The sequence below is a fragment of the Coregonus clupeaformis genome, chromosome 1, assembly GCF_020615455.1.
Source record: "Coregonus clupeaformis isolate EN_2021a chromosome 1, ASM2061545v1, whole genome shotgun sequence".
Taxonomy (NCBI): domain Eukaryota; kingdom Metazoa; phylum Chordata; class Actinopteri; order Salmoniformes; family Salmonidae; genus Coregonus; species Coregonus clupeaformis.
Window position 1 is genome coordinate 18,163,379 of NC_059192.1, and position 12,106 is coordinate 18,175,484.

The following is a 12,106-nucleotide window of genomic DNA, read 5'->3' on the forward strand; positions in this document are numbered from 1 at the left end:
GTTAGGGTTAGGGTAGGGATTAAGGTTAGGGTTTAGGATAGGGACATCCCAAGGATCACGGATAACACTAACCCTCCCAAATGACACAGTGAACAATGTACCGGAGTCTTAAAATGAGATTCCCGGTCCTGATTGGTCATGAGGAATCGCCAGACGGGCTTATGTAAGAATGGGTATTAGAAGTTAAGGCGAGATTAACGGTACACACCGTGCTGCAGCATTAGACGATATGTAGTTGCGTAATTCTGTGTTGTAAAAATTCCCAGTGTTGAAAGACTTGTATTGAACTCACTCAACCCTAAATTATATTCACCGTTGATAAATGAACACAGGGGAGATGTCACTAAACTCAGTAAGTGAAAATCTGGATGCAAACATGCAATGTAAATAGTGAATATATAAGTACTTTCAAACAAATGGTAGTTCATGTTCATTTTATAATCATTGCTGTTGAATCTTCCGTTTCCATCCTGCATTCTGTGTTTAAGGCGGCGTACATACGTGATCACAAACTGCGTAATCATGTCATCCACTCTGCGCCCCAGACATGACCTCACACGCCCTATTCTCCACCGAACCACAACGCTTTCATAAGTGATTGTGACTTTCACATGGGGCTTTCATACTAATCCGGTAGACTTTTACCTCTTTAATCTAATCTCTTTTCATATCTCATCCCTTTTTTTCAAGTCTGTGCATGACATGGTAGTGCATATCATAGAAATTCAAAAAAAGAATATGGAATGCGAAGGTTTTGTATATGATGCATAAAACTAAATACTGTACATCCACACAGAAGCCTTCACAGTAATAAAACAAATGAAATAAAGCAAGTGGAAAAGGGAAACTCCAATAATCCTGTGGCATCCCTAAATACGTACATTATAATACCTTTGATGTAACATCTCCAATTAAAAATATGTGATCTGTTACTGGCTGGCGGATGCACCGCAGATAATACGATTAAAGGTTTATTGGGAACAAAAGCCTCTTACGTAATTGTTGTTGTCCGAAACCTGGTGGTTAAAACATTCTCTCTTAACAAAGGACTGTCCCTCTGAATGAATGGACCAAAAAGCAGGATAACGCAGATAAAATATAACATTCTCCGCAATAATGGCAGGAGGTCAGTTCTCACCAGCACTGCTGGTGCTTCTTTGCCATGTTCTCTCTGGCAGCTCTTCCTTCCAGCCGGCTCTGGTGCTGGACATGGCAAAAATTCTACTAGACAACTACTGCTTCCCTGAGAATCTGCTCGGCATGCAGGAGGCCATTCAGCAAGCCATCAACAGTGGAGAAATCCTCAAAATATCTGACCGCAAGACCTTGGCATCTGTGCTGACGGTTGGCGTGCAGGGTGCACTCAATGACCCTCGGCTAACTGTGTCCTTCGAGCCAAACTTTGTCCCAGTGATGCCGCCCGCCCTCCCTTCTCTCCCCACTGAGCAGCTCATCCGTCTGGTAAGGAACTCTGTGAAGCTGGAGGTCCTTGAAAACAACGTGGGCTACCTGAGGATCGACCAGATTATAGGGGAGGAGACGGCCGCCAAGCTTGGCCCTCTGCTCCAGGATAACATCTGGAACAAGGTCGCCCACACCTCCTCGTTAATTTTTGATCTGCGCTACAGCACAGCTGGGGAGCTGTCTGGAGTCCCTTTCATCATCTCCTTCTTTTCCGACCCAGAACCTCTCATTCACATTGACACAGTGTTCGATCGACCCTCTAACACCACTAAGGAGCTGTGGACTATGTCATCTATCATGGGAGAGAGGTATGGAAAGCAAAAGGACCTCATCATATTAACCAGTAAGCGTACTATAGGAGCGGCTGAGGCAGTCGCCTACACTCTGAAGCATTTGAAGAGGGCGATCATTGTTGGAGAGAGGTCAGCCGGGGGGTCAGTGAAAGTTGAGAAGATAAGAATTGGAGATTCTGGTTTCTACATCACGATTCCAGTGGCCAGGTCAGTGAACCCAATAACAGGCCAAAGCTGGGAAGTGAGTGGAGTATCTCCCTCTGTACATATCAATGCCAAGGAGGCTGTTGCTAATGCCCAAAATCTACTGTCTGTCAGGAGTGCCATTCCAAGGGCCGTCCAGAGCGTCTCTGACATCATCAGGCAGTACTACTCATTCACAGACAGAGTACCGGCTTTCCTTCAACATCTGGAATCCACTGATTTCTTCTCTGTCATTTCAGAGGAGGACCTGGCGAATAAACTCAACAATGAACTGCAGTCTGTGTCAGAGGACCCTCGTCTGATGATCAAACTGACCCAAGATCACCCAGTTATTATTGAGGAAGACTTTGAACCTGAGAACATACCAGGCGATCCAGCATTTCTCAGGAACCTGGTGGATACAATCTTCAAAGTAAGCATCCTGTCACGATCGTAGAAAGGAGCAGACCAAAGCGCAGCGTGTTGAGCGAACATCGTAGACTTTATTATTAAAGAAACCACGATAAAAACAATAAACCACGATCATGAAGTCCTCAGTGACACGACTGAAACGGAAACAAAAACCCACAATTCCCACAGGAAAACATTCAGAATAAATATGGCTCCCAATCAGAGATAACGAGCCGACAGCTGACACTCGTTACCTCCGATTGGGAGTCATAGACCAAACCTAGAAATACAACCAACAGAAAGGCAAACCTAGAAATACAAAACCAAAACCCAACAAAACAAAATACACCCTAAATGAAAATAACAACCCTGGCTCAACAATCAGAGTCCCTGGAGCCAGAGTGTTACAGTACCCCCCCCTAAAGGTGCGCACTCCGGGCGCACCAGCATACAGTCTAGGGGAGGGTCTGGGTGGGCGTCTGTCCACGGTGGCGGTTCTGGCCCTGGTCGTGGTCCCCACCCCACCTTAGTCACCACCCGCTTCCCTAGCCTCCTCCACATGACCACCCTCCAACTTACTCCACCTGGATTTAGGGGCAGCACCGGGCTAAGGGACAGCACCTGGCTGGACGGCTCATGGCAGGCTGAAGGATCTGGCTGCTCATGGCTGGCTGACGGATCTGGCTGCTCATGGCTGGCCGACGGATCTGGCTGCTCATGGCTGGCCGACGGATCTGGCTGCTCATGGCTGGCCGACGGATCTGGCTGCTCATGGCTGGCGGAAGGCTCTGGCTGATCCTGTCTGGCAGAAGGCTCTGGCTGATCCTGTCTGGCAGAAGGCTCTGGCTGATCCTGTCTGGCAGGAGGCTCTGGCTGATCCTGTCTGGCAGGAGGCTCTGGCTGATCCTGTCTGGCGGAAGGCTCTGGCTGATCCTGTCTGGCGGAAGGCTCTAGCGGCTCTGGTCTGGCGGACGGCTCTGATGGCTCATGGCAGACGGGCGGCTTTGCAGGCTTTGGGCAGACGGGCAGTTCCGGCCCCGTTGGGCAGACGGCAGACTCTGGCCGTCTGAGGCGCACCGTAGACTTGGTGCGGGTGGCGGAACAGGCCTGACCGGGCTGGCGACGCGCACCGTAGTCTTGGTGCGGGTGGCCGGAACAGGCCGGACCGGGCTGGCGACGCGCACCGTAGACTTGGTGCGGGTGGCAGGAACAGGCCGGGTCGGGCTGGCGACGCGCACCGTAGTCTTGGTGCGGGTGGCCTGAACAGGCCGGACCGGGCTGGCGACGGCGCACCGTAGTCTTGGTGCGGGTGGCAGGAACAGGCCGGGTCGGGCTGGCGACGCCGCACCGTAGACTTGGTGCGGGTGGCAGGAACAGGCCGGACCGGGCTGGCGACGCGCACCGTAGTCTTGGTGCGGGTGGCAGGAACAGGCCGGGTCGGGCTGGCGACGCGCACCGTAGACTTGGTGCGGGTGGCAGGAACAGGCCGGACCGGGCTGGCGACGCGCACCGTAGTCTTGGTGCGGGTGGCAGGAACAGGCCGGGTCGGGCTGGCGACGCGCACCGTAGTCTTGGTGCGGGTGGCAGGAACAGGCCGGACCGGGCTGTGGAGACGGACAGGAGGCCTGGAGTGAACAGCGGCCACCACCCGTCCTGGCTGAATGCCTACCCTCACACACTCTGTGTGAGGCATCAGCACAGGACGTACAGGGCGGTGTACCCCTGGCCTGGTGGCCTCCTGGATACTCCCCCTTTTCTCCTCCGTCAGCCCCGTCGTCCATGCCGTGTGCCCCCCCCTAAAAATTTTCTGGGGTTGACTCACGACCCTCCGACGATGGCCCTGCTGCCGCCGTTGCTCCTCTCTCGCCAGGGCCTTGATCCTTCCCCAAGGTCCCTTGCCTCCGAGCATGTCCTCCCAGGACCACGATGTGCCCACCTGGGCCATCGCCAGCCTCTCCATCTCCTTGCCCGGCGCCTCCTCCCATGTCCAGTCTCCTTGCTCCTGGACACGCTGCTTGGTCTTTCTTTGGTGGGTTTTTCTGTCACGATCGTAGAAAGGAGCAGACCAAAGCGCAGCGTGTTGAGCGAACATCGTAGACTTTATTATTAAAGAAACCACGATAAAAACAATAAACCACGATCATGAAGTCCTCAGTGACACGACTGAAACGGAAACAAAAACCCACAATTCCCACAGGAAAACATTCAGAATAAATATGGCTCCCAATCAGAGATAACGAGCCGACAGCTGACACTCGTTACCTCCGATTGGGAGTCATAGACCAAACCTAGAAATACAACCAACAGAAAGGCAAACCTAGAAATACAAAACCAAAACCCAACAAAACAAAATACACCCTAAATGAAAATAACAACCCTGGCTCAACAATCAGAGTCCCTGGAGCCAGAGTGTTACACATCCTAACTGGAAACACTGGTTATCTCCGCTTCGACAAGTTTGGTGATGTGTCAGTGATGGTCAAATTAGGAGAGCAGATTGGCCAAAAAATCTGGGAGGCCCTCAAAGACACAGAGAACCTCATCATCGACCTGCGATACAACACAGGTGGGTCCTCAGCTTCCATGGGCATCCTGCTCTCCTTCCTCCAAGACCCGTCACAACAGTTCCACTTCTTCACCATATACGACAGGATCCAGAACACCACCACTGAGTTTAACACTCTTTCCGGCCTCCCAGGCCCACCCTACGGGTCTAAACGTGGAGTGTACATCCTGACTAGTCACTATACCGCTAGTGCAGGGGAGGAATTTGCTTATCTGATGCAGTCGCTGCACCGTGGCACCCTCATCGGGGAAATCACATCCGGGACCCTGATGCACTCCAAGTCATTCCAGGTGGAAGACACGGACATTGTCATCACCGTCCCCTTCATAAACTTCATAGACAACAACGGGGAGTGCTGGCTAGGTGGAGGCGTGGTCCCCGATGCCATAGTGCTTGCTGAGGAAGCCGTGGACCACGCCCATGGGATAATAGAGTTTCACAGGGAGGTTCTCTCACTGGTGGAGGGGACGGGGAAGCTCCTGGAAGTACACTATGCCATCCCTGAGGTCGCCAACAAGCTCAGTAGAGTGCTGCTCACCAAATGGGCCGAGGGCTCGTATCGATCGGTGGTCGACTATGAGTCTCTGGCATCCCAGCTAACAGCTGACCTCCAGGAGACGTCAGGCGACCACCGGCTGCACATATTCTACTGCGACGTCGAACCCGAGTCTCTGCATGATATGCCAAAAATCCCGACAGCTCAGGAGGTGGGTTACATCATTGACACTCTGTTCAAGATCGAGGTGATGCCCGGGAACGTGGGCTATCTGAGGTTCGATATGATGGCAGACATAGAAGTGATGAGAGCCATCGGCCCTCAGCTGATCAAACTGGTCTGGAGCAAGCTGGTGAACACGGACACAATGATCATCGACATGAGATACAACACAGGTGGTTACTCCACAGCCATACCACTCCTCTGTACCTACTTCTTTGATGCTGAGCCCCTGAGACACCTCTACACCGTCTTTGACCGCTCTACAACCACCATGACCGAGGTCATGACCCTGCCTCAGATCCAGGGTCAGAGGTACGGCTCCACCAAAGATATCTACATCCTCACTAGTCACATGACGGGGTCAGCAGCCGAGGCATTCACGCGGGCCATGAAGGACCTGAACAGGGCGATGGTGATCGGGGAGCTGACCATCGGAGGGTCCCTGTCCAGCGGCACCTACCAGATTGGGAATAGTATCCTGTATGCCTCCATACCTAACCAGGTGGTCCTGAGTGCTGTTACTGGGAAGGTGTGGAGTGTCTCTGGGGTCGAGCCACACGTTGCTGCCCAGGCAAATGATGCTCTGAGTGTTGCACAGAGAATCATTGCAGCCAGGCTTTTAAAGCGAGATAAAGGGAAATAGTGGTCATGTTTTAACTTCTCTTTCCTTTAAATGTTTACTTTGTTTGTCCTGTATTTGTGAATTATGTTATTTTTCCTGTGTAATTTCTCACAGAAATGTTATTTATTACCATTATTTTTCTGTAACCTGACATAATGTATCTGTGGTATAATATAACCACCCCAAAACAATAAGGTGGACAGAAAACAGGAAAGCTATTTTGGTTCTCTTATTGAAAGTCTTCAAATAGTAGATTGCACATTACTAATCATTTAGGCACCTTATGAAAGCGTTATTTTTGCACCTGAAAATATACAGATCAATAACTGTCGCAGGACTTGGATGAAATGAGTTGCCTTCGATGAATTTGATCAACCCCTCTGTGCGTCATTTTGTATGAGAAATTTGATTAGATTTAGTAGTAAATCCTCCTATTCATATTTCATGAATATCTAAATGTATTTTTAATCTCTTTGATGTAACTCTTTGGGCTACATTTGTGTTGGCCTAAATATGGGTGAGGAGACAGGGTTGATATTTATTTTCATTGTACTATCATGCACTTCATTTGCTTATCGCAAATACTTTATACTTCTATATTAATCTGCTTTTAAATTCATTTGTTATTTCTCCTTTTTGTCATTTGTCAAGTCACATAATGTAGAAGAGTCTTCAGCCAGTTAGTAGAGGGAGCATTTCCCATACAAACCTGTAGTGAACTACTGTACTCAGTTCTCCTGTTGTGTAATAGCATCAACGATAACCACATTAACTCATTGTGAATAGTGTAATCTTGGTTAACCCAGTCTCGCGTAATTGGTCACATGCTTGATTAAGTTCTGGGTCCATACATGTTAAGAGAAAAGACAATAGAACAAGGATCAGAACCGGAACGAAGAGCATCCCATTGTTTCATGACAGATCTACGGTACCATTTATGTTTACGTAGTTTGTCCACAAGAGATTACGAATAGTGTCATGACCAAATAGAGGAAACACCCATTTTCTATTTTACACTGGTATAGTAGGTTGAATATAACTGTAGAGCAAATGTTATTGCTTCCTGGTAAGTTTCCTTTGATTTTTAATCAACACTAAACTGTTGAATAAACCTGTGAGTTATTAATTACCTGAGACAAACTATTCAGAGCTCAATGTCATATTTACAGACCATAAAATAGGGTCAGCCAACGGGACATTAAGAAAGGGGAGGGGGTGGACGACTTGACTATTTTAAGTTCTAAGTTTTAAGAATAAATTCTAAGTTCTAAGTATAAGTTCTATGTTCTAAGTATACATTCTATGTTCTAAGTATAATTTCTATGTTCTAAGGATAATGCTGATTGAGGCAGCATTATGTGCAGCATGAGTGAGAGATTATAATCCTAAATATGGTATAAGGACAGTCACAAGTAACATTACACTTCAGATCAACTTACTGACCAACATAAGGCCTAATTATAAGGTACAAACAAAATAGTACATTAATTTTGAAAACAATATTTATCCAGTTAACAATGATCTTCAATCAGTGAGCCTTTTTAATCAAAAGAAAAATATGCACAAATGTATAGCACATACAGTAATGTGAATATTTCCACCAAGTATAATCACAGCAGATTTTTGTGTCTAGTCAAACCTTACCTCACATGCATAGCAAGAAATATATATTTAACATCTATATCTTGGGCAACATGTTGCACCTACATTGTTAGCTTGTTATTGTCTTACCAAAGCACTCGGGATAATACGATTAAAGGTTTATTGTGAGGAAAATCCTTGTGTGTGTGTTAACAGAAACCTTTCAGGAGAAACAGTCTCATTTGACCAAGGACCTCTTTGCAGACGTACGTTCCACAGCAGAGTGGCTACTACTGTGTTTTACTGCAATCTAGAAAACCCGACAAGATGGCAAAGTCTCTACTCTTGTTGGCATCGGTGCTGGTCTTCTGCAATGTTGCCATCCACAGCGCTTTTGCACCCAACCTGATTGTAGACATGGCTAAAATTCTCCTGGACAACTACTGCTCCCCGGAGAAGCTGACTGGCATGCAGGAGGCCATCGACACTGCGAGCAGCAATACAGAGATCCTCAGCATCCCCGACCCCGACACTCTCGCCTCTGTCCTGACCGGTGGGGTCCAGAGTACCATCAACGACCCCCGACTGGTTGTCTCCCATGAGCCCAACTACGTCCCTGCGGTAGCCCCTGCCCTGCCACCCCTGCCCCCGGACCAGCTTATCGGCGTGCTCCAGAGCTCCATTAAGCTGGAGGTCCTGGAGGGCAACATCGGCTACCTGAGGATCGACCACATCATCGGGGAGGAGTTGGCCGACAAGATCGGCACCCTCCTCCTGGAGCTGGTCTGGAAAAAGATTCTGCCCACGTCCGCTCTGATCTTTGACCTCCGCTACACAGGCAGCGGGGATCTGTCGGGCATCCCATACATTGTGTCTTATTTCACCGATGCCGAGCCTCTGATTCACATCGACAGCGTGTACGACCGTCCCTCCGACACCACCACCGAGATGTGGTCCATGCCCACACTGCTGGGCGAGAGGTACGGAACCAAGAAATCCCTCGTCATCCTGACTAGTTCACACACCAAGGGAATTGCAGAGGACGTTGCCTACTGTCTGAAGAACCTCAAGAGGGCCACAATCGTCGGGGAGAAAACCGCTGGCGGGTCCGTGAAAATTGACAAGATCAAGATTGGGGACACAGACTTCTATGTCACAGTGCCCTCGGCTAAGTCCATTAACCCCATCACAGGGAAGTCTTGGGAGGTCACCGGCGTGACGCCCGATGTTGAGGTCGATGCTGAAGATGCCCTGGCCGCTGCCATTAAGATCATTAACCTCCGTGCCGAGATCCCTGCCATTCTCGAGGCAACTGGCGCTCTGGTGGCCAACAACTACGCCTTTGAGAATGTCGGAGCGGACGTTGCCGAGAAGCTAGCAGCAGCGAGCGGTGACTACAACTTAATTTCTTCAAAGGTGGATCTGGAGACAAAACTCTCCGCTGACCTCATGACACTGTCTGGAGACAAGTGCCTGAAGACCACACACAACACCTCACCCCTGCCACCAATGGTAAGATATTTTATGTTGTATTGTATTTGTAGCCTATGTAATACATTTATCTATAGAGAATACTTTTATGTGAATCCAGAGAGAAACTTTTTTTTAATGAATATTTGCCTGAAATAATTTTCTGTTAATTTCAGTAGAAATCTAGTAGAATAACATTGCATATTAATTAGGGGGACAATTTTGAGACATTTATGTTGATTTCAGAACCCATCTCCAGAGATGTTCATTGAGCTGATCAAGGTCTCCTTCCACACGGATCTGTTTGAGAACAACATTGGCTATCTGCGCTTTGACATGTTTGGTAACTTCGAGGAGGTTCAGGCCATTGCCCAGATCATCGTGGAGCATGTGTGGAACAAAGTTGTTAACACTGATGCTCTGATTGTTGATCTCAGGTACAGATGTAGGATCTTAATTTGATCACACTGTTGCAGAAGAACTTTCCTGCAATGCAGGAAATGTAAAACTAGTAGTGTATTTGAGGTTTTAAAAGGCTTCTGAAGTTTGTAATTTCCACTTTGAAATTTCAGACTTGATTTTCCCTTACGAAAAATGTATAAACCCTACAAAAATGTCCATTAACTATAATCCCCATAATAATTCACATTTACTGTTGCTGCATGTTTATTTTCCTGCTGTGGCAAACTGGCTCAAATTAAGATCCTACATCTGTAAGACTTCTCTTTATAGTGAAACTCAAAGCTCAATTTACGAGCATAGCAACTAGAGGAACATATTTATGTTCACTAAGATTAACAGAGTTAGCGAGTGGCTTACCATTTAGTTGGGTTAAATGGGGACAGTTGGACCATAGGGAAAGGCTTCCAACATGTTCATCTTTTATATTGAATGAGTTTGTATAATTGTTTTTGCAGGAACAACGTAGGCGGGCCTACCACTGCCATTGCGGGCTTCTGCTCCTACTTCTTTGATGCAGACAAGCAGGTCCTGCTGGACAAACTGTACGACAGACCGTCTGGCACCACTAAGGAGCTGTGGACTCTACCTGAGCTCACTGGTAATAAACTCCCAAGTTTCATAATGTGCACTGTATAATGAGTTTTTTCGATTAGGATCAAGCAGAATACAATTGTGCGCTGTCAGCAGATGAAAATGACTCTCGTCTTCTCTCTCAGGTGCGAGGTACGGCACCAAGAAGAGCCTGATCATCTTGATCAGCAGAACCACGGCCGGTGCCGCCGAGGAGTTCGTTTACATCATGAAGAAGCATGGTCGGGCCATGGTAGTGGGCGAGACCACCAACGGCGCCTCACACCCCCCTGAGACCTTCCGCGTGGGCGAGAGCAACGTGTTCCTGAGCATCCCCACCACCCATTCAGACACAGCCCAGGGCCCCGCCTGGGAGGGTGCCGGGGTCACCCCTCACATCCCCGTGCCAGCCGACGCAGCCCTGGACACCGCCAAGGGCATCCTCAACAAGCACTTCGCCGGCGCAAAGAAGTGAAGTCTCCGACCGAGGATGTTGGCAGCCAAAGGGGTTTAAGATGTTCTCAGAGGAGAGAAGTGTGTAGGGTACCGTTCAATGTAATTGACCAAATCTAGGCAGCCAGCCTCTGCACCTAAGCCTTCTTTCTGTAGCCTGTTGTAGTGTTCTCGTTTTGCAAGAAAATGTGAGAGGTTCTGAACCAGATTGTGGTTTGTTTTTACTTATCGTTTTTACTTCTGAAAACTACTGTGATTGTAGAAGGATTAAAGAAAGAGTGAGTAATTTTAAATGGTATACTGAAATGTGACTCTTAAAGGAGTGGTTCATAAACTATGATTGTGTTTGAGTTCCTGATCCACTAGCCTTTGTGGCTATGTTTTGTCAAAGCAGATTCTATCTTTGGCTGTCAAAAATAATGTGAATTGTAAATTGCGCGAGTACATGAAAGCTGAAACTAGTTTAAAAAGCAGCATTGAATCAAATGCTGAAATATTTGTAATGACATATTTGCTTTTCCTATGATATACTAATATAATTTCAAATGCCATTGTTAGGACCTTTACAAACAAATTGTCCTGTCCTTTGGGGGAGCACTCTTAAATTTGATGCAGGGTCTTTTTGCTGTGTATGGGAAGAAGTGCATACATGGTGACTTGCCATGTGAGGCAATTTGGGTTGTATCAATTCCAATGGCGGGACACAATAAAGGCAATGGAAACACAATAATACATCTGTGTATTGTTTTATAACAGAGGTTAGGAGTTGATCAAGAAAACCAAGCAGCTTTTTATATTATATAACACCAAACACATTTTTGCCCCACAATGGAATAACTACAAATCCTACCAGATTTTCTCCTGATGGCAATTAAACACACCAACAAAATGGAATCAATCCCAGCCATTGTTACACAACTTTCCGTTACAACCTCTTGTAATAATCCATACCAACAAATTAGTAAGATTATGCCTGAGATAAACTGTATTTCAGCTCTAAGCAGCGAAAGCATTTTACTAAAACTATTCAATCAGATGAGAATTTAAAACCTTCCCAGAACAATTATCATTGTCTGTCAATTCAAGTATTACTTACCCACTCTAGTTGCTTCCTGCAGTTTCAACTTGGCCTGTAATACACAAACACAGTTTATTCGTTTTCTGTTGGAGGATATATTCATCAGCCAATATAATTCAATTTACTCCCTTTGTCTCTTTTCAATCTACACCATTCTATTCAACCACTGGGATGCAAATCCATTCCACCCATGAGATGGCAGTACAGAGGCACATACAGATACTGATCAGTGATA

General features: G+C 47.3%; 2 protein-coding genes across 2 annotated transcripts; both read left to right on the forward strand.

Moving 5' to 3' along the window:
* The first annotated feature begins 1,116 nt into the window (after positions 1-1,116).
* Positions 1,117-7,351, forward strand: LOC121538818 (retinol-binding protein 3-like). Its single transcript, XM_045224119.1, has 2 exons — positions 1,117-2,379; positions 4,770-7,351. The coding sequence occupies exons 1-2, from the start codon at positions 1,117-1,119 to the stop codon at positions 6,276-6,278; spliced, it is 2,772 nt and encodes a 923-aa protein (XP_045080054.1). The 3' UTR covers positions 6,279-7,351.
* Positions 7,352-8,073: 722 nt separating this feature from the next.
* On the forward strand, positions 8,074-11,520 carry LOC121538902 (retinol-binding protein 3). The gene is made up of 4 exons (XM_041847094.1): positions 8,074-9,350; positions 9,555-9,745; positions 10,226-10,368; positions 10,487-11,520. The coding sequence occupies exons 1-4, from the start codon at positions 8,166-8,168 to the stop codon at positions 10,813-10,815; spliced, it is 1,848 nt and encodes a 615-aa protein (XP_041703028.1). The 5' UTR covers positions 8,074-8,165; the 3' UTR covers positions 10,816-11,520.
* The last annotated feature ends 586 nt before the right edge of the window (positions 11,521-12,106 follow it).